Here is a 27,016-nt window from a genome sequence, read left to right as displayed (position 1 = left end):
TGCAGTAGTGAAAGATCCATTTCATTGAAGGATATCACATTTCTGCAAGATGATTTGCTTTCACTTTTCTATATTTTTGTTGCTTTGGAAGTTGCTGATTGTCTTCAATTTTTTTTTTTCTCTCCAGTAAAACGCTTCAGAGAACCAAAGCATGAAAGACGTCCCTGGAAGATATGGTAAGTGTCTGCATGCTTTATTCTTAACTTTTCTTCTTACATGTTGTAGAAATTGAAAGGGTGATGTTCGTGTATGATGACTAAAATAAAGAAAAGTAATGACAAGAAACTGATAACTGTCACTGAGGAACCAAAATACATCAGTCAGGTTACCTTCTTTGTGTTTTTTGGGTAGTCATTCCTTACTCAACACTTCCAGGAATCTGTAGAGATGTGCATTTAGGCATAAAGCTTCAATGTGTGCTGCTTCCTAAAGATGGAAACTTAGAGTAGCCCTAAGATGCATCTGAACATCTACAAACTTCCATAAGCTTAGAAGAAGTCCTCAGCTGGGCTCAAATAAAATTCCATGTTTTGTTGGTATCCTACTATATATAAAATAGAAGACAGGATGATAAATGATACAAGTACATCAACCATAAAAAATAAGAGGTATAAAAAGTGTATTTCTGCTCATTACCTTTTAAGAGTTTTGGATTGAAGCAATGCCAACATAAGCTGTACTGATTTTGAGACTGGTGAAAGTGTTAGGCTGTCATTCCACTTGTTCAAGACTACAGTGGTTTAAATACCTCTCATACAATGCTGCTTCTCAAAACTAATATTGACTTATATTTTATTGAAAAAATAACTACAAAATCTTTGTGTACTACAGTCTACCTCAGCCTGAAATTCTGATAACTCTTAATTTTTAAGCAAAGAATCTTGTTCTAGGACTCAAGTATTGTTATTTATAGCATGGTGTACTGATTAGATAAGTAACTCACTGGCTTCCTGCCTCATCTCCATCCAGCACTCTGCTCTCTGTGTCATGCAGTGAATGAAGAGATTGAAGTTCAAGACAGTTATCAGGGAAGGTGGATGAATTCAGGCATAAAATGTCATTTGGATCTATTGGGGTGTTTAGATCTTTTTAGACATGGAAACGAAACAGGCAAATTGATTCTTTTTCTGTATAATAAAAAGAACGCGCTTTTGCCTGCGAAATACTCTTGCCATGATTCCTACGTTTTACATTTAATGAAACATCCACTGAAAGTTTTGGTTTTGTACAAAAGATGAAAAAGAATGGGAAGGGCTGGAGTCATTACTGAATCACTGTCTAAGTGGGGGTTTATATTTTCCCCTTGAGTAACAAACTGTTTTCTCTCTGACTTTATCATCTGCTTTGGAGATAATATTGTCAAGGTTGGAATTCTTTTCTTTTGCAGTGTGTTCTAAGCTCTGCACTGTAGATAAAATTCAGTGAAACCACTTCATGCTTTCAGGTGAAAAACATGCTGGCTTTTAAAAGAAATACTGTAGATAAAGGACTCATTAGTCACTATTAAGTTGTTTGCCCACAAGCACATGATGAGGATTTTATTTTTGCCTGTGCCATAAGCTTGCTAAAAATGCATAAACATAAAAGGTCCAAAATACCTATCAGGACTGGGATACTCATTGTTTCCAGGAGGTTATTAAAGACTTAGCTAGAGTTAGTCAGGATTAGCTCTTGGATAATGCATATGATACCAAGAGGATATCCCTAGACTTTACCTTTACAGTGGTAGGTTTCAAGTTAATATGATTTGGATTATTGTTAGGAAAAACAGGGCCAGAATTTTAAATAGAATGTTGTTAAATAAAAGCTAAATACCATGATACTTTTGTCATTCTGGTGTTCTCATTTGGAGGAAAAAAAATTATTGAGATGGAGTTTTCATTAACACAAATTTGCAATGTCTGGCTGTGTTGTAAACAGTTTTCTGTGTCTTAAAACCTGTTTTTACTTTACATAGGTTTTTAGATACTTCCAAGCAAGCCATAGGGATGTTGTTCATCCACTTCGCAAATGTCTATTTATCAGACCTTACAGAAGAAGACCCTTGTTCACTGTGAGTGCCTAATTTTGGAATAACTGGTCTTTGTGGAAGTTGCTGAGTTTGGTGTATGTGGATGGTAAGGCAAGATAAAGCTGAGAGGACAGTTTTCATGGTAAAAATCAGTCACTTAAAAAACCCCTGTGGTTTAAACTTGATTAATTAAGAATCAGGATTCTTCTCTTTAAGTTCATGGCTGGCAGGAGCCTGGACTGTGTGTAGATATTTTAAACCTAAAGGGCAAAGCCTTGCTACTTGTCCCTCTCCTGTGAATGAATGGGGACTTGGGATGCACATTGCACTTCAGGTTTGTTTACTGAAGGTGCTGGGACCAAAGGAAATGAATATCCAGTTGTGTTCACTGTAGTAAAAGCAAGGATGGAATATAAAGTGAGGCTGCTTTCAGGGTTATTTAGCAAAAAATCATTTGTGTTTGTATTTGCTTCTAACACCACCTACATTGGCTGCTGCAGTATTATTTTCATTTTGTTAAAAATAGGAAATCTTGCTCAGTAGCCAGGCAGTTAGTACAGAAATTAATTCTGCAATGTCATGCTTGGAGCAGTGTGACTAAAGAGATAAGCATTTCTCTGTAGTGGATTAAACCTAAAGATTTTATGACTAAGACCCCGACAGGCTCTTTACAGGAGCTCCTGAAGCAAATGGTAATTGTTTGGGTTTGTTCTTGATAAGGCTCATGCTCAAAGTAGCTTACACATTGCTGGTAATGAAAGCTGTGAAATTACTTTTAAAAGCCCACTAATTTGCCTTTTAGAGCCCATCCAGTTCCTTTGGATGGCATCTGCTTATTTCTTGTTCTTGGGTAAACAAAGGAGACACACAGTTAAGGAACGTGCTTCTGTTGCTGCCCAAGCCAGTTTGATATCCCTTATTCCTCTGTGGTTCCTTCTGTACTCCTACATGGTATAAATGTGCAAGAAAACTGCTTTTCTCTTCCCACAGAGCATTTTGTTAGGTAAAATGCATTTATTTTAGCACATTGACTGTAAAGTTTGTGTTATAATTATGACAGTTTCAACAATACTAGGCATCATTTTAAGGTTTTCTTTGCTTATAGATTTAAGAATTTTCTGATAGGTGTAAAAACTGCTAGGTGCAAGTTACTTTCATTCCATTTTTCATAACTCAAAGTGAGGTAACAAAAGTATGTCAAAATTTGTCAGTGTTTAAAGCTAAAGCACGATAATGTATTACAGTATTTTAAAATTAAAAATAACTTCGTACTGTGTTTTCAAAAAAAGGGTTTACTGACATGTGCATTCTCTCCTGCATCTATATATTTTTATTTTCAATTCCCATTTTTAATGTAAGTGTAACATGACACAAAACAAGTTAGAATGAGGTTGTTCACTGTTCTCAGGATAACAGAAATTACAGTGTGGAGCTGGATAATTTCTCAGACAAGGGTGCAGGTTCTTGATAGCAGAAAAAATATCACATGGCATTAACAAAAATCTATCTTAGGAAAAATATTTCCTAAGTTTGCAAGTGTGTCCAGACTCACCTGGCAGCAGCACAGCAGGGCTTGTGGGTTAAGGGCATATCCTGAGGTGAGCCCAGTGTGGGGTGAGCACCGGGAATCTCGGTGTTCTGGGGAATCCCGGGCATCCCTGGTGTGCCAGGAACCCTCCCTGGCTCTGGAACAGGTGCTGGCACCTCTCTTTTCCCGGCTCCTGCTGCTGCCTTCCTGCTGCGGGCTTACAGCAGCCTCTTGTGGCCTCGGCGGGACTCGTGCAGACCCGGCATTGCCGACATTCCTCTGCAAACACCCAGTCGTGATTTCAGTGTTTGACTGATGAAACGTTAATTAAAACTCAGATTTGGTGACCAATTATTAGAAAATAACTATTTTTAGAAAGTTTTGGGATCTTTAAGGACAGAAAAAAAGTATTGAGACTGCTAAAACTATTTAAATAGGTCATGTTTGACCAACCTGATCTCCTTTTATGACCAAGTGACCCGCCTAGTGGATGCAGGAAGGGCTGTGGATGTTGTCTATTTGGACTTTAGCAAGGCCTTTGACACTGTCTCCCACAGCACACTCCTGGATAAGCTGGCAGCCCGGGGCTTGGACAGGAGCACTCTTTGCTGGGTCAGGAACTGGCTGCATGGCCAGGCCCAGAGAGTGGTGGTGAATGGTGCTGTATCCAGCTGGGGACAGTCACCAGGGGTGTTCCTCAGGGGTCTGTGCTGGGGCCAGTTCGGTTCAATATTTTCATTGATGATATGGATGAGGGTATTGAATCTTTCATTAGTAAATTTGCGGATGACACAGAGCTGGGAGCATGTGTTGACCACTTGGAAGATAGGAGGGCTCTGCAAGGAGATCTGGAATGGTTGGGTCAATGGGCAGAGTCCAACAAAATGAAGTTTAATGAGTCCAAATGTCGAGTCCTGCACTTTGGCCACAATAACCCCCTGCAGCGTTATAGACTGAGGACAGTGTGGCTGGACAGTGCCCAGGCAGAAAGGGACCTGGGGGTTCTGGTCAGCAGTGGCTGAACATGAGCCTGCAGTGTGCCCAGGTGGCCAAGAGGGCCAATGGCACCTGGCCTGGATCAGGAATGGTGTGGCCAGCAGGAGCAGGGAGCTCATTCTTCCCCTGGACTCGGCACTGGTGAGGCCACACCTTGAGTGCTGTGTCCAGTTCTGGGCCCCTCAGTTTAGGAAGGACCTTGAGACGCTTGAACGTGTCCAGAGAAGGGCAACAAAGCTGGTGAAGGGACTGGAAAACAAGCCATATGAAGAATGACTGAGAGAGCTTGGGTTGTTTAGCCTGGAGAAAAGGAGACTCAGAGGTGACCTTATCACTCTCTACAACTCCCTGAAAGGTGGTTGCAGACAGCTGGGGGTTGGTCTCTTTGTCCAGGCAGCAACTGACAGAACGAGAGGACACAGTCTTAAGCTTCATCAGGGGAAATATAGGTTGGATATTAAGAAGAAGTTTTTCACAGAAAGAGTGATTAAATATTGGAATAATCTGCCCGGGGAGGTGGTGGAGTCACCATCCATGGACGTGTTTAAAAGGAAACTGGATGTGGCACTTGATACCATGACCTAGTTGTGGTGTTAGGGCTGGGTTGGACTTGATGATCTTGAAGGTCTCTTCCAACCTACACATTCTGTGATTCTGTGATTCTGTAAATTTTCAGCTCTCTGTGTAATTACGGAAGTGGGTAAATGGTTGTTTTCAATACTCTGGCTTCTCAATGTACTTACAGATCTTCTATCAATCATGGTAAAAAAATCCCCCAAACCTGTAGAAAATTGACCCTGACCCCTTGTTTTCCTTTCTGCTTTTCCTTTCCAGGTACCTTATCAACTTCTTGCTGGATGCCACCTTAGGAATGCTGCTGATCTACGTCGGGATCCGTGCTGTCAGCAGCATCGTGGAATGGCAGCAGTGGGAGTCCCTTCGCTTTGGGGAATATGGTAAATGTTTCTGTTCTGCCGCTGGAGGGATTTTCTCAGGGTAGAATCCCAGAGTATTTCAGCAAGTGGTTAACTCATCCTAAAATCATTTTACAATTCTTTTAATATTTCACTTGTCATGAGGATTCTTTTAAGTTCTATATCTAAGCATGCATCTTCTGTCTCAGAAAGCTCAACAAATCTCTGAGCATTTACTGAGTGCTTGAATATTTATTTTTTTAAGGAGTGAGTCAACAAATTTTGATATTGACGGATCTCATGGAAAAAATACCAGCATGATAAATTTACTCTGAAACACTTCTAAAAAAAATGATTGCTGGGATGTCATTTCCTACTAAAGCTTTCACTGAACCATGTGCCGCTGTCGGAAGATACAGACCAAGAGTTCTGCCAGCCCTCTTTAAACAACCGCATCCGTTCAGAGAGAGGAATGGCAAGATGGCCTGTGCTGCTCCTCAAGTAATGGTCACTGGAGCTTGTGCATGTAGGGCCTGTGTCATTGGTGAAAAATGTGTGAGGGACAGACTGAAATCACTTCCAGGTGAAAGAGTTCATCAGTTGCAGAGTTTATCTTCCATTACACAGAAGTGCACTGATGTGCAGAAGTTGTGGATTTGCAGCTGCAGTTGAGTATCACACATACTCAACATAATTTAATTTTGTTTAGACAGTTATTCTCAGATTGCTGAAAATGAAAGTTTTGTGTGCATGCTAGAAATCACATTTGCAGCTCCTTGAGACAGGAATGGGAGGAGAAACTGCCTTATAAGTGAGCTGTGGGTCTTCATCAGAGAGAAAAACAACAAACCCAATGGTTTGGGAGGGAGAAAGTTTAAGAAAGTTAAAAATGTTTGTCTAACAAAATAGGAGCTTTCACAGCAGTTTTATAATTATTACTGGTAGGATTTTGGTTTTGTAGATTTCTTTGGTTTTAATGATCCTAAGTAGCTGACAGAACTAAGAATAAATAAAGGCCTTGTGAAATTGGAGCACTTTAAAAGCTTGAGAAGTTTGCAATCAAATAACATTAATTGCTATTTGCTTTAATGTCAGAGGTTTAGAGATGAGGACAAGCAGCTTAGGAGAAATAACTGCCTATACCATTAGGGCATGTTAGATTTATAGAGATTTAATGTGTATCTTTTAGGATACAGTTTACGGCCACTTAAGCTGTTTAAATCAGCATTGCCACAACACTGTTTATCTGCTTTTATCCCACATGCCACAGTCCAGTGTTTCCACTCTTTTCCTTGGGCTGGTGCATATCTGACTCTTCAGGGAACTGACCAAGAGAGCTAAACAAACAATAGAGTTAGTGAATCAAAAATTCACTAGATGTAAAAACAAATAGTTCCTCCAGATTAGTCCCCAGACTTGTGTCTCTAAGGGATTAGGTAATCACCAATGCCCAGGGAAGGCAAAGGGGCAAGGAAAGAGGTGGGACCTCTTGCCCAGAGCTCCATTTTCTTATTGTTAGTTTGGCTTGAAGCCATTTAAAGATGTTTGAGCAGCTTTCAGCCCATGTAAAACTTGAGTTTCCATTTAGAGAAAAAAAAATTGTTGTATCTATTACAGTTATAGATAGTTATTTGTAATCTTGTCAGTTATTAGGTTTTATTTCTTCCTAATGACATTTGGATTTTTTTGTGTATAATCTGTTGTCTTTTCACATTTTAATGTTCTTTCAGGAGTAAGCAGTCTGTGTGAATGGGGAGATGTGGGGAGTATATTCACTCCCCTGAAATTTCTCTATTCCTTACTAACTTTCAAAATGAACCTGGGTTTATTTTAGTGATGAGGCATTTCTGATTACAGTAATTAAGCTCTTAAAATCAACAAATGAACTTGTGTTCTGCTGTGGAGGTGGTCTGTGGCTGCTCCAGTATTGTCACTTTGAATTAGGAGATGTTAAACCCCTGAACGTGTTTATTGAGTATTTTCCTCTGGGTGTGTATAAGTGATGTATGAAATTACATAAACCCTCTTTTGTTAGTTGTTCTCTCTAGTATCAGATAGTTTTATTAGTCACTAACTTTCTTTCCTACATCTTTATTAATGTTCTGTCTTGCCTTTCATGTGTTAGGTTTTTAATCAAGCTATTGTAGGGACTATTTTAAAGCATATTGCAAATCTGCATTTCCATTAATCGTGTGGGAGAGGCTTCTGGTATAAAGAGAATTAGAAAGCAGATGGACGTTATTAGTTTTGGCTGTGCAGTAAGGTTAGGCCCTCTATAAGAAATCCTTCTGAAAGGACCAGTTGCATTGGATCATTTGCTGTCATCTTCTGTTAAATGTCCCTGTTGTTCCTGAAGTGAAAACCCTCTTATCGCCAGTTTATTTACAATTTTTCAGTTTGACCCAAAAAACACTCTTATTTTTCCTAAGATTTTTTAAAATTAATGAGTTAGGGTAGAAGAGGAGACTAAAATGCAGTTCTGTGGAAGTGTGTTAAGAACTTGGGATTTTGAAGTTATATATGAATGTTTAGTATAGAATCACAGAGAAGTTTGGTTTGGAAGAGAACTCAAAGCTCATCTCATTCCAGCCCCTGCCGTCGGCAGGGACACCTTGCACTCTCCAAGGCTGCTCCAAGCCCCCATTGAACCTGGCCTTGGGCACTTCCAGGGATGGAGCTGCCCACCCTCACAGCCAAGAATTCCTTCCTAATATCCCATCTGACCCTGCCTTCTGCATTGGGCAGCCATTCCCCCTTGTCCTCTTACTCCACAGCCTTTTCCACAGTGCCACTCCAGCTCTCTTGGTGCCCTTTCAGGTAAATGCTGCAATAAAGTCACCCTGGAGCCTTCTTTTCTCCACACATCTCCTCTCTTCTCTATCCCATGGCTCACTGAAAAGTATCAGAGTCTTGGGGCATTTTATCTGGAGTAGGGAAGTCCAGTCCTCAGCTTGGAGATCAGTGTGATTTCAGTTTGTTTGTAAGTGTGGGAAAACAAACAGGAGCCCTCCTTCCACCCCCAGACAAGTCTCTTCTTGTGACTGAGTGATGTTTGTGTTTCTAGAACCTAAATAATCATTTGTCTCAAGTTAGTTCTCACTGTGAGCTCATTTCCCTTCTTAGCTCTATTACTTGATCCCTGGTGATTCATTACTTGAAGCTCTCGCAAAAATAGCAGTGTCCTGCTGGTTTTAAAAGCCTCTTCTTTATATGGAGGATAGTTTTTAAGCATAAATGCCTCAAGGAAGGAATGGATACCAAAATATCAGCATTTATAAATGGTGGCTGTTTGTACAGCAAAACAGCACTGCAGTCTGATTTATGAACAAAGGGCCATGACGCTCCCTCAAGGGCTTTTTTGCATCAGAATTTTTAATTTTATTGGATTTGTCTTCATATCCATGATTTTGTATTTTCAGATTCATTACATCAGAAGTTGGATTTTAATGGAAGTGCAGAATCAGTTAATCTATTTGAGTGTGTAAAGAGGAGAAAAGCAGTCATGATCTGTACTGAAAAGAATGTTCCCTGCATTCTCCTTGCCTTCGTCTTGAGCTACTTTAGCTGCTGCAAGTAGAAAACAGGTGATAAATCCCTCCTGGTGACTATACAGGGGCAACTGAATCCTGCTTGGCTTTGCCTTTCCATGGCAGAGCTCAGAAATTGTATTTGATGCATCTTTTCCCTCCAGCTCTTCATCTGCCACATGCAGAGGGAAATTACTTACAGCCATGTGGGGTAGTAGCACTGACTTCAGAACTGTTTAAAATTTAGTTTTGAGCAGTTCCATGAGTTGGCATTTTCTTAAGAAAAAATTTTCAGGATCTGAAGAACAGAAGGAAGTTACAGGGTAGAGGAGTAACAGGTGTTTGGTTCAAGAACTGTCTCTAAACATACTTCTACAAAGCAGCTGATGGCAGTGGCAGATTCAAGTATTGACTAATTTGGCATTTCCCAGCATTTTCCAAAAATGATGTTACAGTTGTCACTGCGGAGGATTCAAAACTTTTCAGTTTTGTTCTTTATTTGCTTTTCTTGCAGTAGCAAGATTTCCACTAATTTGCTGGATTATTCTATACTTGGTAGGAACAAAATCAGAATTCAAGAGATGACTGTAAGAGACTTTAGAAATTAAAATAGAGCTTTATGGCTTCAACATTAACTTTGAAGTTGTAATTTGGGTTTGTGTACAGAATCTCTGAATTTACAAATGTCTGAAATATTCTTGGGAGCACATTCTGGGTGTGGTGATGTTCATAACTTGAATTTCATGGCTCATAAAACCATAGAAAAAAATGGTTAGAAAGGATCTCCAGAGATCATATAATCCAACCTATTGCTCAAAGCAGGATTAACTTCAAAGCTGAAGTGGGTTGTTCAGGGCATGATCCAGTCAGTTTTCAATTTATCCATGGTTTAGGATTTAAGAACCCCTTTATCCCAACTAACTACTCCAGTGGATTTAACCATTCTGACTGTGAAAGCCTTTTTTTCCTTCATATCAGAATTGTATCTTCACCACCTGGTCTGTATCTTCCCACCTTTCTTCAAGGATACTATTGGGACATTGTCAAAAGAGTTGCTAAATTCAAATTTGGCAGCATCCCTGTTGTCCCCACTTGTAATTATAGCTGAGAGATAATTTTGTAGGTGCAGCAGGCCACACAAAAATCCTCAAGTGGAATTTAATATACACAACTTCTAATTTCAGTCATGTACAAAAAAAAAAAAAAAAAAAAAAAAAAAACACCACAACAAACACCCTGAAGAAAACAGCATCACTTCAAACATCATGGAACAGAACATTCATTGGTGGGAGTGCACAACACTTTTAATACAGAATTTCAGAGGTTTTGGATGTATAAAATCTCCTGAGAGTTGCAAAAGATGCAAAATTGTTTTCACTGTCTTTGCTTTTAGGAATTAAATAAAGATTGGAAAGTATTTTAGAATAAACTGTTCATTTCAATAGTAAGGCTGTAACTAAAGCTAGATTATTTATTAATATTCATTAATTAGTGAGAAAAACTTGAGAATACTAATAAAAATGTGCACTATAGAAATTAATTGCTAAAATTAAATTCTCAAACCTAATTTAGGCCTTGTATCTTCAGAAGAATCACAGTTGCTCGACTTTGACTTACTGATGTTTTCTCTTTCAAATTTCGAACTCTTTGGGTTTTTACAAGAGAAGCTGTAACTGCAGTATGTAATTGTAAAATTCAAGCATTTTAATTGCTTTCCTCTCAGACTGTAGAGTGTTGATCCCTCACTTATCGTGTAAAACTTGGTTAGGAAGTATTTGTTGTTTTGGATTCTAGTCTGACATATCAGTTTCTCTGTGCAGCATTTCAGCAGCAAACACTAAGTCTCAGACTATTACCAAGTATTATTACTGAAAGCCTTTCAGGAGTGTTCCAGAAAAGGAAGCAGCAACTGTCCATTTTGCATTACAAACACATAAAGGCATCTGATTTTCCATTGCCCATTATTCATCCTCAGGCTGAGAGTTCGGAGCTGCCTTTGAAGAGATTGCAGAGGCTCCTACAAGGACTAAAGATCTGTCACCCCCCTGCAGAGGTTGCTTTTTTTTCCCAGTGAAGTGCAGCTTCAAGCTCACCTGCAAAGCTTGTTAGGCTTACCAATCCTCTTTTTTCCCCCTTTTTGTCTTCTTTTCCTTTCTCTGTCTTCTTTCAGAGAGTCTAATAGTGTGCGTAGGTTTTCCTGTTCAAATATTTGTGGTCTTCTTTCTGTCGTGGCAGATAACTTCATGCACTCAGGTTCTCACTCTGCCCTCAATGTGCAGCAGAATTTCAAACTCTTTCACACTGGAACTGAAATATGATCCTAATTTTTTATTCAGTTAAATTTTTTATAGCAGCTCTTGCACCTGTTGCTTCAATTGGTTACTTACGGTAACTAACTTTATAAAGAGGAAAAGGATGTTTAAGGTAGCCTAAAGACAATGGTGGAAATCTAAATTCTACTTAGACTGAAGGGAAATTTATTTTCCCCAGGCATGTTTCCCTCAAATTTTCCCCTTTAAGACACTTAATGTGTCGTGATAGAGGATCAAAATTAACAATATGAGGAGAAACACAATGAAAGTTTATCTGTCTTTCTTTCATTAGATTACATGAAACAGTGTGAGCATATCACAGGCACTGCTAAATGGGACAAAGTCCTGTTAGATTCAATTTCTGATACTTTTTGAAAGCTGGAGTGAGGCAGAGGGAAGGGAAGGAGCAGCACTAATGGAATTGGAGAAGGCACTTCTGGAGGATTTAGCTGCTCTGCTGCCTCTTCTAATACTGCTTTTTTAAGATGTTTACTATGAAGTAATTCACACCTATGCATATATTGAACCTTTTCATCTTTCCTGCAGGTGACCCGCTGCAGTGCAGTGCTTGGATCGGCCAATGTGCTCTGTACATAATGATTATGACATTTGAGAAAACCATCATCATCATAGTGCTGCTTATACCTCAGTGGAAAGAGGTTTGTGTTTTTACAGCTTTTCACAGACAAGTGAATTTTAGGTGCAAGCTGTAAAGATTTCCAGTAGTGTTTATTGGTTTGACTCAAGCATCATGATTGTCTACACTCATTGCCAGTTAACTCTGTAGTAGTGGTATGTTCTTTTAGTTTAATTGGGATACTGCTAATGAGACCTTTATCCATTGCCAGGAATATCATATTGCATTTTGAGGGGGTTTTGTAAACTGAAATATCCAAAATTTAATTCTATCTTCTTGTCTAAAGTACCCTTGAAACTACTAAGTGGTTCTTTCTTTTCTTAACTCTAATTCTTGCCTACAGATATTTTGTGTTCTTGTAGTATTTTAAAGAATTTTCTTTGCCTGACCTTGTTGATAGGTTTTAACTGTAGACTTTTAGAAATTTGTGGTGAATTAGTGAATCCATTGATGCTGATTGGATTAATCTTTATTTTGATGGAGTCTGTGCAACCAGATATTTAAAGTGATGCTGTTACTGCCCATTAAAACCAGTTAGCTCTGTTGTATGCTCAGGACTACTTTGGGAACTGTCTTCTCCTTACTGTGTATTTTGTAAAACTCTGCTCTGTTTAAATTTCCTAAAGATGGAATCTACAACATATTCCTTGGGAGCTGCTCTTAAATGTTCAAGATGATTCTAAGGCAGCTCCTCAAACTTCTGTAAACAAAAATGACAGAGATAAGTTTCTTGTCAGCTCCACTTACTTATCTGTGGTAATTTATGAGCTGTCCTAAATACTTTGCTTTTCTCAAAGCTGCCCTTTTTTGGTTCATCTGCGTTATTTCTGTCACATGAGCTTGTACATGAACATTTCCCTGCCTAACTCAGTTGTGTGCACACACTGCTATGAGCTGAACTCGATCCTTTTCTTTTCACAGGTGGCTTTACTGAATCCCATAGAGAACCCCCAGCTGGAGCTGGCAATCGTCATGCTGATAGTTCCCTTCTTTGTTAACGTTAGTACAACTCACTTCATGAGATGTTTACTTGGATGTCCTTCTGCCATGTGTTCATTAATTAACAGTAGTCCTTAAAACACAGTGTACCTTGGTGCTTAAGTTAATTTTAGGGCTGCTAAAGAATAGGTAAATTGTCTGGATATGAGTTTCTACAAAGCTGAAATCCATATGGAGCTAAAGATCCAGGTTCAGGAGAGGGGCAGAAATGCCTCATAGACCCTTTTGGCCCGATGAGTTCATTAGATTGACTGACATAGAGATTATAAAATTACAGTGAAATTTGCTTCAGGAAGCAGTTGCTGTAAGGATAGACGTCCTGTGAAGTATCCTGTGTCTGACCATAGCTAATAGCAGCTGGCCTGTGGTGGAGCAGAGGAAAAGGGCAAGTCTGCAGTCATCCTTCCCAAAGTACTCTCCTGCAGCAGTCGGGAATTTAGGGATTAGAGCCAGAGGCAGTAGGTGTCCTTGCATGTAATAGCTGCTGGTAAAGCCTTGCTATGTGAAGAGTTACTATATGAGTGATCACTGTTAATAGGCACTGTTTTTCTTATTTTCTTCTCTTCCACAAAGCGTTAAAGTAGCTGGGTTCTAGAGCATTCCTGAAAGGTGTAATAAGCTATGTGACACTGTGACACAAGATTTAGCTTTTGGCCAGTTCAGAATCATTGTCAGGTTCATTTGGTCGGTATTGGGACCTTTCCTCTACTCTGAAGAAAACTGAACTGTTGCTTTCCCCTTCTTTTTAACAGGCGTTAATGTTTTGGGTAGTAGATAATTTCCTTATGAAGAAAGGGAAGACAAAAGCTAAAATTGAAGAAAAGGAAGCAGGACAAGATTCAAGAAATGGAAGTAAAGTCCGATACAGGAGAGCAGCATCACATGAGGAGTCAGAATCAGAAGTATGTAGAGTTAATTATTGCAATTAATGCAATTTCAATCCAGTTCATCCTTCCTGATATTGATTTCATTGTTGCACTGTCAACTTAGGTTTGATTTTCTGAGCGTGTACCTCTAGCAGTAACTCCTAGCACTGGCAGTTGAGAACCAGTTAAAGAAAAAGTCATTGTTGTACCACTCTGGCAGTTAATTTTATTCCAGATGGGCAGGAAGACACAGTAATGTATGTAAATACCACAGGTGAGCTGTGCTGCAAGTGCTTCTAGTGAGGATCCAGTGAGGATCAAAACCTCAGGTATACTCTCAAGCTGCCTCTGCTGTTCTGGCCTCGCTCTTTGGTTTCAGGGTCAGTGGCTGTAGTGAGATTAATATGCATCCATCCTTCTTCAAATTTTACTGGAGGTTTTCAGTAGGATCTGCAATGATGTTTGATAGTGTGGCAGGTAAATCCTAATTGTGTTCTGGAAGCTCTTTCATGAGCAAATAATAAGGTCTGTTGGGGTGCGTATCTCTCTCTGGTCAGCCCGATGTTCGGCTGGACCCCCAGTAGCTCTGATACGCCTCAACAGAACTGATGTGTGGGTTTTTGGCTCTGCAGCACCTCAACTTTCGCTGTCACGGCCGTGGTATAGATGAAAGAGGGGACTCTCGGAGGTTCGGGGAACAAAGGTTTATTGGGGATCACCTGGGAACCCCTGACCTCAGCCCCGGTGCCTCAAGAGAGACCCCAGCCTGGGCTGCAAAGGGGTTTTGTCCAGAATTAACTCAGGGGGTGGATACAACTATAAACCAATAAAACAAAGCAAAGCAACAGATGCCAACTGGGTTACATAACTACTAACAAATCAAAGATAAATTAGGGAGGGGTCTCTGGGGGATCTGCCAACCGCTGGCCAAATCTCCTCGAAGGTTCTGAACCTTGGAGATAAGGACTCCAGTGATGGACAGAGGGAAGAAGGATACATTGGAAAGGATGGGCAGGGATCATCATGGGAGAAAGGACCAATAGGAAACAGTCTCTGGGCAAAGACCAGAGTTGGCATAGAAACCCTTATCAACTCACGATAAGAGAAGAATTCCAGGACAGGGGGCCCATACAGGGTAACTAAACCTATACTAACTTAAAATGAAACTTTTAAAACAAAAATCCTGCAACCCCACAAAGGTGCTTTGCAAGCATAAAAAGAAGTTTAAAAGTAAAAAGGAGTGTGAGTGCTCCATGTGCTCAGAAGCTGTAATTTGTTTTTAGATCCTTATTTCAGCAGATGATGAGATGGAGGAGTCAGACGCCGAGGAGGACCTGTGCAGACTGACCAACTTAAAGCCCATCAAGAAGAAGAAGCATCGCTTTGGTCTGCCTGTATGACACATTCCTTGGCCTGTGGACTTGCAGGTTTCATGGTAAAAACTTCTCTCCATGGGGTTTAATGTTGCAATTGCATCTCCCTTTTCAACTGACTTAAAAGCAAGGTCTACCAACAGAAGGCAAAGCAGTTGGAAGACTTCCAGTTCAGTTGCACTACAAACACTCTGACCAATTATGCAAGAATGTCTCCTCATCATATGTGGAAAATGGACAAGTCACAGGATTCGTGTGGGAGGTGTCAGAGAAGATCAGAGAAAACAGATCCAGAATCTTTTACTTTCCGTTCCTGATGGGACAGCGTATGGAGTTCTCAAAAAGGCATCAGAGTTGACTGTGTTAAAGGAATGTGTTTTATTATGAAAACTGGCTTTTGCAGCATAATTCCTAGAGCAGAATAGTTCATGGTTACAAGCTGTAACTTAACATATTTTTTTAAGTACAAATGTTTACTTGCTACCGGGTACCTATGGAACTAATAGGTGGAACAAAGATTTTTTTTCCAAGTCTTCTCAAATCTATCTGACTATTTTATATTTAAGTTATATTTTCATACAGTTGTATTTAAAGATTCTCTTTATCAGAGAAAAGGGTACAGTTCCCTTTTTTGTGCAGAACAGGTCAAAAGATTTGTAGTGAAAATCTTATTTATCCTTGTCTCCTAATTTAAGACAAAGGGATTGCAAAGGGAAAAGCTCTCTGTCACTGCTGAAGTCACCAAATATCACTAAAAAATGCCATCCTATGTGTGCTCTTGACCACATAATTTGAAAATACCTTTTTCAGTAGGAGACGGTGTTTGCGTATTTGACAAAATGCGCTTTAGTGTATAACAAAAATCCATTGTGATAAGTTATTTGTGAAATGAGCATCTATGGATGAGTCTAATTTTTTCTGTTTCTGCAAGTCTCTTGTGCATACCTCTCAAATGACCCAAAAGAGATGGAACATTTCTGAGACTTTTCCTGTTACAGGGCCTACGGTACAGGGCTGTGATCTGATTGAAGCAGTTATGCTACAATATTGCAAATACAATTCTGTTCCCTGGTTTTTGTTGGAAAAGCAGTCTTCTATTTAATGTGCTTAACAGCAACAACAACAAAATTTCTCATATTTAATTTCCAGAAAGTCTCATTATCCTTCAGTAGGAAAAGAACAACTCCAAGGAGTACAATGCAGTTGTTACCACATCATTTCTGGGATTTTCAGTGTCTTTTCTGATAATTGAGAACATGTGGTTGTCTGAAACGTAACAGACACGTTTTCAGTGACATCCTTTTGCTTTGCATAATTTCTAAATGATTGTTTCTGACAGCTTTCTTGCTTAGCTCAACCTTGTGCAGGACAAGGCGATGTCTCAAAAAGGTGACAACAGATCTTAAATGCAAATCTGTTGTAGTATATGGAGACTAGAAAAATTCCAAGCCTTAAACCAGTTTCATTGGAAAACTGCTCAGAACTTTTTAAAACTTTTTACATTTTTTATAAATTTACTAGGTCTTAACGTGATTTATTATCCAGACCACTTAACTGGGCCTTAGTAAATACTGAACTGTGCATTCCCATGCTTACTTTCACTATTCCCGCATCCCTTTTCCCAGTGTCTGCTGAGAGGACATGATACTCTGACACCTCAGGTTGTCCAGCCAGTTCAAAGGGATATTTACCAAACCTGAGATTTTAGTTGAGCCACTGACCTTTGTTACTGAGCACTGAAACATAATAGCTGCAATAAGTTACAGTACTAGTGTTTCCTTTAGACTAAATCTAGAAACTAATGACAGTGGAAGGTTCTTTTGACATGGGGGGTGGGGATGGGGAAATGTCCTTAATCAGTGTTGCCTCTGGTTTGGGGGGATGGGCTTTTTTTATTGATTGTATGACTCACATCTTCTCTTGAATATTGACCACTGGGCAGGCGCAGATGTCCAAAAGCACAGTACTTCAAGGAATTCATCAACAGAATAGTCTCCTACAGCTCAATTTCCAAAGGGATTTAAAAGCTAGGGTTGGCTCTTGTCACAGTCATCAGCATTTATTTTTTTTTAGCATAGGATTTGTTCTATTTCAGATAGGGAACTAAAGCTACTGACCATGTGCTGCGTCCCAGTGCAGAGCCATGGCTGTCCTCACCAGCTGAGAGAACTGAGCAGCGCACACAAATTTAACTGTACGAGCTTGCATCTTATCTTCCTTTTCCCTCCTTCAGTTACTTCAATTATCAAAATGATTCTAGTCTCATGTTTAGTCTGTGAAGTGTCAGTATAAAATTATGGCCTTAATCATGTAAAAATATTTGTTTTGAGCAGACCTCAAGCTTATTGACCAAGTACAAAACAGTATAAAGTGCTACGGAGCAGTTTCTTGAAGATGGTTATAGCAAAGGTTCTGAATGCCTAATTTTTCATGTCTTAAGTGCTTAAATGTCACTTGATGTGAGATCTAGATATGCCTAGCAAGATGATGCAGTAAAGCACTATGATCCAAAGACACAGAAGTATTTTAAATACCACAGTAGTAACAGGAGGAGCAACCTTCAGAGGGGAAAAAAATTACTTTCTCTACTAAGACAATAATTTTATTCAGAATTTTAGCTAAATAACAAAATCTGACTTTTTTCTATACATTCTTTGTTATTGTTGTGAAAGAGGTGGAAAAGGTAAAATTGGCAGTTTTCCTCTCTGTGAGGTAAAAATTGGAATTCTTGCAGTAATTACAAGTAGGACAAGTCCTTTTGTCTGACAGTCTTGCATGTGTGAGAAGGGAGTGTGTGCTTAGTGCTTCACTATGTCTTAACACTTGTTAAAATATATTGGCAGTACAGTCTGAAATGGACCTTTCATAAAGAGTTGATCCAGTAGCGATACTACAACATCACATTTGCATTATCCTCCAATTGTCACTCACATTTCTGCCTGGCAAATGTACTTCAGGACAACTCATAGCAAAGGTTTAATTCAGGCTGTGCTTAGAAAATAGGATTCTGTTTAATGAAAATAAGCTATGTAGTGAATGCCAAAGTAAGATAAAGGGATTATAACTCAGAGAAGAGACACAGAAATATTGGTGGAGATGGAATTTACCACGAATGGTCAACCTAAATGCATTAACTGTTCCTAGTATTTGACCTGTGACACATCTGCATAAACTTAAACCACTGGTGTTGTCTAATATGTGGTTTCCAAGGTCTGGATTCAGTATGTTCAGGTCCCCTTGTCTTACTTTAAGTAGGTGAATGCTATCTGTTAATGTTGTTAACTAAAATGTACTATAGCTTTTCTTCAGGGAAAACTCAGAAACTGAGTTGCAAATTAGAGCAATGCAAAGTGATCCCCTCGGGCAGGTGTCTGCTCTGACCCCTGCCGAGCCTGGGGAGGGGGCCTGGGCTCTCCCGCTCTGCTCAGAGCTGAGCATCACAAGGAATCTCTGCCACTGTGCTTGACTAACCCGTGTTTGCAACTTTGCTGTGCTTTTTACAGGAGAAACCAGTAGTGAAAGCAAATAAATTCAGCCACACCAAGTCAGAGTACATCTACAGCATAGGCGTGCAAACTTTTTTAGGTGAAGTTTCCAGTTCAATTACTGAAAATGACTACTATGGTTTTACAAAGTAAAACTGCAGTATCTTTAAAAAAGGGACTCTTTTGTAGGTGTTTTCGTCTTGTGTGGGTATCCATCTCAAACTGAATGTGGGGTTTGTTTGTAAGTAAATTCAGAGTATAGCCAATGTGAGCAAAACCAACAGCTGTGTTCTGTTGCCCTCTGTTTGGACCATATTGTTTAATCAGTGGTGTCACCTTAAACTTTTAAGGGTATCTGATGTAATTACATTGTATTATGGTTTACAATAAAGTTTGACTTATTACAGATTTGTTCAATTGTTTTATACTTGTTCAGTTTCAGAGTTCCTGTGTTTCAGTGTTTATGGTGTGCTCTTGTGGGAAGCAGGTTCTACTACTTGAGTTTAGCTTCAGCTCTAATTCTGCAAACTGTTGTGTTGATTTTAATTTCAGTATATTAATTTACCTTAATGGCAAGTCCCATTTGATCACGAAGAGCCACTGTTCAAATTTTGTTTACAGGTTTACAAATCCTTGCAGGCTCCTCTCAGATCAGTTCCCTGAGGAAGGTTTTTTCAGAGCTGGAGCTGCACAGGATGGACCCAATCCTGCCTCTGTAACTCCTCTGTAACATTTCCCTATTATTTTCATACTTTCCACCTACCACATCCAAGCAGCCCCATACGCACTGCATCCTTATAGGGAATTCAGAGTATAATTTTCACTCTACTAACCCCGAGAGGTTGTTAGTACTTTCCTGGAGGGGAAGTGAAATCTTCCCTGGGATTTGGAGACCACAGTAGCAGCCCGTGTGTATATTCACTAAATTCTCTATGGTCATTGCCATATTTTAGTTGGAACCATTCCTCCAGCAAAGCAGTTGCCCACAATTCCTATTGCAGTGGGAGATTAAAACTTGTATTTTTAATAGCCACTGTTGGGAGCCATCTTGTTCTATCGTCATTCATGTCCCATTTAACAGATCTTAAGGACCTCAACCAGGTGAACAGGATTTCTACTCTAAAATATAAGTAACTGTAGATTTAGGCTGGGTTCTTTGTGAGGAAAAATAGTCCATTATCTGTGCAAGAAAATGACTGTGCCCCTTGTTGAGTGCTGGTTTACAAAATGTAACTGAAAAGAACAGAACTCTCCAGGCTTTGGGGATATTCTAGAAACCTCAGGATGTGCCGCCTGCCTCTCTAAGCACTTCACCTGCCCCAAATGGCAAGCAAGGTTTGAGTGGTTTGATTTTGTTTATACAGATTAAATTGCTATGAACTCTGTTGCGTTTGACTGAGGAATATGCAGTACCAATTAACTGAAGCAATTTTGAAAGCTGAAGAGAAAATAATAGTTCAGTGTCTTGAATTCTAAATATTTGCTTTAAACAACACAGAATGTTATTTTCTTGTCATAATAGAATAGCGATGCTTGTGGGACTGTAGGAAAACATCTTAGTAGAGAACTGTTAGTTTGTACAATAGAAAAAAAATAGTTTTTTCTAAAGTCAAGGTTTTATTCTTCTGTTTTGTTGGCCTACTAAGGGCACTGCTGCTCTGCAGAAACGCTTCCTGTGGTTACTAAGACATGGGTTTAAAATAGAAAATCAAACTAAGGAATATCTAAGGACGTAACATCCAAACTGCTTCTTAGCCTACAAATAATTCCCCCAATAAAGGAGAAGATTTCAGGCCTGGAAAGAGTTCAGCTTGAAGGCAGTTTGGGCACTGGGAGGCCCTGGCGAGTAGTTCACAGCCAATAGATCCCACAGTGCTGCTTGTACAGCGCTGGAGCTGTGATTTGATGTCATGTTTTCATAGTGGAAGCCAAATTTTTTGTGATCTCTTGTGCTTCTCCGTACCCTAAAAGCACTGGCAGAGCCTGAGGAAAGGCCAGGGCAGATTTCTACCACTACAACAGTTGATCTCTCTAGTGAAAGGTGGGTGTTTGGAGGTCTGCTGTGCCTGCCCTTCTCACATTTAACTCACCTAGCTGGAGTCTTGATTCTCTGCAGGTCTTCAGTGCAGTTGCAGAAGCTGATTTTTTTTTTTTCATGGTGTAAAGATTTAACGTAAAAAAACCAAAAGGGAAACAATCTCCCACTCAGACCTCTCCTAGTAATGAAAAACAGAATTCATGCTAAGAGGTGACAGGGCTTTACTTAATTAAAAAAATTGTTTGGAGAACAAATATTAAAAGTTCTGGGAAAGGTTTTACTGCTGCAAGTGCAGTGGAAGCATTTATCTGTGTCTGAGTAAGCTGTTCCTGTACAGATGTGGGTGAAATGGTTAAACTTGCTAATAGTGCTGGAAAGTAGAAAGTGATTTTACTCTCTCAGTTGTGTAAGAGCTGGCACCAGAGCATGATCAGTGACAGAGCTGTAAGGGTAAAACCATACCATACTTTATTAACTCTCCAAAAGACACAAAATACTCTTCAGTTGAAGATCCCTGTGCAAAAGCGATTCAGGGCACAGTTATGCTTTGGACATTAGATTTATATCATCTTTAGAGCACACATATTTTGTTATGCTGGGAAAGCAATGCTCACTTTTTTTTTCCCCCTCCCTCCCCCAAGAGGGTTCAGAGTCAATTTTGTGTGCATAACAACATTTTGCCTTTTAAAGCTATAAATAGAGCCCCAGCGGACTCCCCGGGAAGCGTTTTTGTAGGGATCAGGCTTCCCCGCGCCCCGCTGCCGCAGCTGCCTGCCCCCGTCAGCCCAGCCCGCCCGAGTCATCGCCAGGAATAAATCTCCGACAACAGCCTCCCTCGACCTGAATCATCCCGGCGCTGCTTTGGGAACATGACCCAGCCCGTGACTTCACTCGGATGCTCTATATAAGTCCGGGAAAACAACAGTCACTCGCAGAGCTCACAGGCTGGATTTAATCAAAGTCGGGAACGACCTGGGAGGGATTTCAGTGAGGGAGCACGCAGTTATGTCACAGGTACGGGGACATCTGTGCGCTGCCCGTCCTCGGAGCAGCGCCTGGCAAACCTGGTGCTGGGTTGGATGCTTTGCTTGGGAAAGCTGATTAGCGAGTTCCTCTCGTTAACTTGTGAATTCAGCTTTTCTGCTCTGTGACTTGTGTGATTTAAATATTTTAACAAGTACATTCTTGGGATGGGTTATTCGGTAAAGAAGGAAAGCAGCTGCTCTCTACACGGTTAATTAATTTAGCTTTAAAATGTTCAGGTTTACCTTAAATATTTTTATTTGTGTAGAAAGGGAAAAATCCTTTCCCCTGCTCTGGTTTGGGATGTTTCACAGAAGGAGGAATCTCTGCCTTTCCAACACACTTTTTCAGACGGTGATTCTGAAATTCTGTTTTGAGAAGAGGTGGCTGTGCTGAAATGTCACTGTGTAAAGCATAGTGTATTAACATGCAGGAGAAGAGACTGTGACTGAACATTATAACTGTTAGGATAAGATATTTGAGACTGAAATTTTGTATAAAATGAACATTTATACTGGTTTTATAACTAACAGTTTGTCTTTAATGCATTGCCCAATAATCAGTGTTTCAAAGTGCTCTTAATGGTGAGGTTTCAGGTAAATGTTACATTTGCAACACAAGCTGTATGTGCCTGGCAGGGCTCTCCTCAGCGTGAGAGTTTTACAGGATTGGCGGGATGGTGAGTAGGAGCACAGAGAGCAACAGGAGAGCACAGTTCTTCAGCCACAGAGAGTAACTTAGTTCAGCTGATTTTCTTTACTCCAAAGAAAATGGAACTTAAAACCCAGTTGTATGTCTTGTAAAGTAGCACTTTTTGACTTGTGACAGGAGGAGATAAAGCACAGGCTGCATGCCTGTGCCAGCTAGGAATGGCTCCTGGCAAACCCTGCTCACAAGTTCTGGCAGCAATTAGCAGTGGTGGGGCTGTGACAGGGGCAGCTGCTGGCCATGGCTCACCGTAACCTCTCTGTGCACCAGCTTTGCTCTTCAGCTGGGACCAACTAATCCACAGCAACTGTCCTGCTGGAAAACCCTCTGTGATCAAAGCATGAGGTGGCTTATTTTAAACTAACTGGGTGACATTCAAGAGTTCTGCTCAGCCAGGCTGTATCTTTGTGCATCTCAAGCACCACCTTTCCTCACCCTGTCCTCAAGAATTCCCTTGTCCCAGTGGGAAGAAGCCTCACAGTTACTGTCTGTTGCCCATAATGGGTGAAGGACCTTTGGAGATTTCACATTTCTCTTAATAAAGCAAGGGGCTTTTTTCCTTCTAGGGTTGGTTGCTTGTGGCAATAGGGGCATGGGCATGAGGGACTGTTGCAATCACATGCCAGTTGTCATTACAGAAGGGCAAGTGACTCTCTGGCTGTGGGGACATTTGGTTCACAAGCTGTTGTGAATTTTGAAGGGTCTGCTGCCACCCTTTCCCCTCACTTGCTTTGGCTACTCATGAGTGTTTTCCCCGGAGCTCTCATGAATGTTTTGTTTCCCACCACACATGCAAGTGGGATTGACAGTGAGCTATTCTGAGCGTTCCCAGGAATTTGCAGCAGGCAGAAAACATGCTGAAGGCTCCCGTGGAGCCAGTCCACCCATCCAGGAGCCAGCCATGCATGGCTGTCTCTGCAAGCTCCCTGAGACTCGCTGTTCCAGCCGTTTGCAGGCCTTGAGGGATTTGCTTCCCTCCACAACTGTTTTTAGCCTCACAAGCAGAGTTTGAAGTGCCTGATTGGATTCCACCACTGCCAGAACCCAAATATCAGGAGCCCTGTGTATATAGTGATGGCCAGAGAAGTTTCTTGTTGATTTTTTAGTGTGTAAATGTATTAGAGTTGGAGTGTAGGGGTCTTCTGTTCCTTTTAATCATATCCCTGTGCCCCTGAATCGCTCCACGAGAGCTGCCTGGTGGGACATTGAAAATCTGTCCATGAAATAATAAACTGGCAGGGGAATGCTTACGGTGTTGGCTCCTTCAGAGTGAGGTTGTGCCTGACTGTGGAGTGCTAATTTAAAGACAGGGGTAGGCTGATATGAAGCAATGTTATCCCTATTTCCTTGTAGTGGGATAAACTGTAAACAGATTAGTATTTGGCTGTTGCAGTGCACCACCTGATGATGCATCTGTTTCTGTATTAGGTTTCCTTCTCCTTCTTTGAATTCCAAGTCCAATGCTTCAGATGTGTTCAATAGAGAGCACTGTTGAGTGCTCAGATGCTTTTGTTCCCTAAATTTAAGATTATTAACTATGGGTCAAGTGTTTATTCCAATTTAAGGTAAGTCCAGATTTGGAATGTCTCTGACCAGTTTCCCAAAGAAGTAGTAAGTAGACTGAAGCACAAGCCTAATTTAGTAATAAAGTGATTTTTCCATTCCAAATATTGGACAGATTCTTGAATTACCAATCAGTACTTGCAGAATGAGCAGACAGGGCTGGTCAGATAAAATCTAAGAAATTATTTTTTTTTAATTAAGCAGTCCATTACTCTTTAAAAGGCTGTACAACAAAAGGCAATTTCAGAACAGCAAGAATGGTAGCAGATTTTGGGAAGGGCAGGGAAATTGTGATTATGGGAAGATCCAAAGTAGCTGAGTATGTAATCTCAGAATTGAAATAGGTGAAATATTGTGTAAGCAACTCTGTATGTTGTAGCCTTTGGGTGCAGGCAGCTTTGTTCCCTGTGCTTTGAACACAAAATACTGATTTGTGGGTCTGTTTCCTAGCCAGCCCCTGTGAAAAAGAAGCGTCCTCCAGTGAAGGAAGAAGACCTCAAAGGAGCCAGAGGAAACCTTACCAAAAACCAGGAAATTAAATCCAAAACCTACCAAGTAATGAGGCAGTGTGGTAAGTCTCCTTGATTGGAAGCGATTCAGCAGAGTAGAACATTGACTTAATTGCCCTTTTCAAGTGAAAGGGTCACCTCTGGAACAGCAGCCTGCTGTTCATCTGATGGACAAGTCAAGTATTTATCAAATGTGTATATATGTATTTCAGCAACACTAGTTTTACTGCCCAGATTTGGGTGGCATTTCACTGATTGTCTCTTGTGGTTTTCTTTCCCAAGAACAAATGGGCTCTGCAGCACCTTCTGTATTCAGCCGGGCTCGGACAGGGGGTGAAACAGTCTTTGAGAAACCCAAGGATGAGCCAGCCAAGAGCGTCTTTGGCTGACAGTAGAGCTGGACATGTCTCACCCAAATGATTGTTCTAACATTTCCCAACATTTCTGTTCCCCACACTAAAGTCGCTGTAGACTCAAGTAGATAATTTCCACTATAAGTCCTTAAGTAGAGAATATACTCATGTCAAAGAGTAAAACTTCTATGTTCATTTTTATTACATGCTTTCTTTCTATGTATTGGGCAATATTTGCTATAATTGTTTAATAAAAAAAGGTTGTTGGACTCAGCATGGCACACTGTGGTGACTCATTTCAGTTTGGGCTCAGCTTAATTCCGTGGGCACTTTGGCACTGCAGGCGACGATTTTTTCTGTCAAATGCAAAGAAAAAACACCCTGATGACACAGTCTCCGTGTCAGTGCAGTTTCTTCACATCATGCCCTCACTAGCTGAGGAGGAGCTGATCAAAGGGGCAGCACAGAAACCTGGAGATTTTGAACAGATTTGTGTTGCCTACAGTGGCACCTTGGTGAGGGCCCTCAGGGTGGCGGCATGGCACAGTGTGGTGGTTCTGCCCTCATGGCTTCCTGCTCACGGCTCTCCCCTCACGGCTTCTCCCTCATGGCTCCTCCTTTCACGGTTCTCCCTCACAGTCTCTCCCTCACGGCTCCCTCTTTCACGGCTCTCCTCTCACAGTTCCCCCCTCACGGCTTTCCCTCATGGCTCTCCCTTTCATGGCTCTACTCTCACAATTCCCCCTCACAGTCTCTCCCTCATGGCTCCTCCTTTCACGGCTCTCCCCTCACAGTTCCCCCTCACGGCTTTCCCTCATGGCTCCCCCTTTCATGGCTCTCCCTTTCATGGCTCTCCCCTCACAGTTCCCCCTCACGTCTTCTCCCTCATGGCTCCCCCTTTCACGGTTCCCCCTCAGAGTCTTTCCCTCATGGCTCTCCCCTCACGGTTCCCCCTCACGGTTCCCCCTCAGGGTCTTTCCCTCATGGCTCTCCCTTTCACGGCTCTCCCCTCACGGTTCCCCCTCAGGGTCTTTCCCTCATGGCTCTCCCTTTCACGGCTCTCCCCTCACGGTTCCCCCTCAGGGTCTTTCCCTCATGGCTCCCCCTTTCACGGTTCCCCCCTTCACAGTTCCCGCTCATATCTCTCCCCTCACCCCCTGCAGGGCAGCAATGCCACGATTTCCCTTCATGCAGCTCAGCTGTGAGGGCAGAGGCCGAGCTCTCGGTACCTCAGCACTGACTGAGAGAGTTCAGCCCGTACCCCAGTGGCTTTTTCCTCCTGTCCCACTGGAGCAAGTGAGAAGTGGGGTGCCAGACCCAGCCTCCATGTCCTGCCTTACTATGGAGATGGGAACCCAGCGAGTGTCTCTACAACACCAGCACACTTTGAGGGGAGCTGTTTTCTTTCAGTGCTGATTACTTCTTGATTTGCTGCATTAAACATCAAAACTGTTTTCTCCCAAACTCCAGAATGTTTCCCCTTCAGCTGGATATTTGTGCTGAGACACAGAGGAACCTCTGTGGGCACCTGCCGTGCTTCCCACACACCCTTAGTCTCTGGAGCACATCTGGGGGGTGATAAGGCCACCTTTGTTGAAGAAATTACTTTTATTTTACACAGGCTATGTGGCAGATATAGCTGGCTTATAGCTGCGCAGATAATTTGGCTTAACAGACACCAGCTCGACCAGCCTAGCTAAAAGTAAACAAGTCCCTGGATGCGACAAGGATCCGTCAGATTCAAACCCAGACAGAGGACCTTGGCCGGCCCCTGTGAAGCACAGATACCCAGATATCATTGCCAGTGAGCAGGGCAGAGCTGAGATCCTTGACCATTCTTGTCTTGTAAGCACAGCAAATTTTAAAACTCTATAAAAGAACTGCCAAACAATAAACAAGGCTGTTGCTGCATGATCTCAGTGTGTTCATGCCACATCCCTGTCTCTGACTCCATCTGATTAAGAAGTAAAAGTGATGCCAAAGTTCTCTCAAAGTGCACCACAAAGTGTATCATATTTGGCTTTTGTGTCCCAAACACTTGACAGATAAAATGTGACAATGCCCACACAGATCCCAGAGAGGCTGTGGAGAGGAGGTGACATAAGGCAGCAGCAAATCCTTTGGCTTTAAGATAGAAGCTTCCTTAAAAGTATTGCATTGCCTTGGTGCATTGC

General features: G+C 41.2%; 2 protein-coding genes across 2 annotated transcripts in view; both read left to right on the top strand.

Annotated features, from left to right (window-relative positions):
* The window catches only part of LOC310913728 (store-operated calcium entry regulator STIMATE-like), a gene marked incomplete at its 5' end in the record, with an annotated part of 35,490 nt that extends 16,436 nt beyond the window's left edge, over nucleotides 1–19,054 (top strand). Inside the window, 7 exons of the mRNA XM_083869386.1 lie at nucleotides 128–176; nucleotides 1,958–2,053; nucleotides 5,370–5,491; nucleotides 11,835–11,947; nucleotides 12,847–12,924; nucleotides 13,677–13,826; nucleotides 15,074–19,054. Coding sequence (XP_083725512.1) covers nucleotides 128–176; nucleotides 1,958–2,053; nucleotides 5,370–5,491; nucleotides 11,835–11,947; nucleotides 12,847–12,924; nucleotides 13,677–13,826; nucleotides 15,074–15,190 — 725 coding nt within the window. The 3' untranslated portion in view covers nucleotides 15,191–19,054. The remainder of the gene's footprint in view (nucleotides 1–127; nucleotides 177–1,957; nucleotides 2,054–5,369; nucleotides 5,492–11,834; nucleotides 11,948–12,846; nucleotides 12,925–13,676; nucleotides 13,827–15,073) is intronic.
* Nucleotides 19,055–21,540: 2,486 nt separating this feature from the next.
* Nucleotides 21,541–25,115, top strand: MUSTN1 (musculoskeletal, embryonic nuclear protein 1). Its single transcript, XM_083869387.1, has 3 exons — nucleotides 21,541–21,700; nucleotides 24,431–24,551; nucleotides 24,772–25,115. The coding sequence occupies exons 1-3, from the start codon at nucleotides 21,692–21,694 to the stop codon at nucleotides 24,876–24,878; spliced, it is 237 nt and encodes a 78-aa protein (XP_083725513.1). The 5' UTR covers nucleotides 21,541–21,691; the 3' UTR covers nucleotides 24,879–25,115.
* Nucleotides 25,116–27,016: the final 1,901 nt, after the last annotated feature.

The sequence above is a fragment of the Zosterops lateralis genome (genome assembly GCF_965231275.1).
Source record: "Zosterops lateralis genome assembly, chromosome: 11".
Taxonomy (NCBI): Eukaryota; Metazoa; Chordata; class Aves; order Passeriformes; family Zosteropidae; genus Zosterops; species Zosterops lateralis.
The sequence above is the reverse complement of the archived record's forward strand: the minus strand, read 5'-3'. Positions and strand labels throughout refer to the sequence as shown.

What these genes read in the sequence shown, in the direction of transcription:
- MUSTN1 (XM_083869387.1), top strand. An exon ending in CCAAGTAATGAGGCAGTGTG is followed by an intron (nt 24,552 to 24,771) that starts GTAAGTCTCCTT and finishes TTCTTTCCCAAG; the next exon opens with AACAAATGGGCTCTGCAGCA.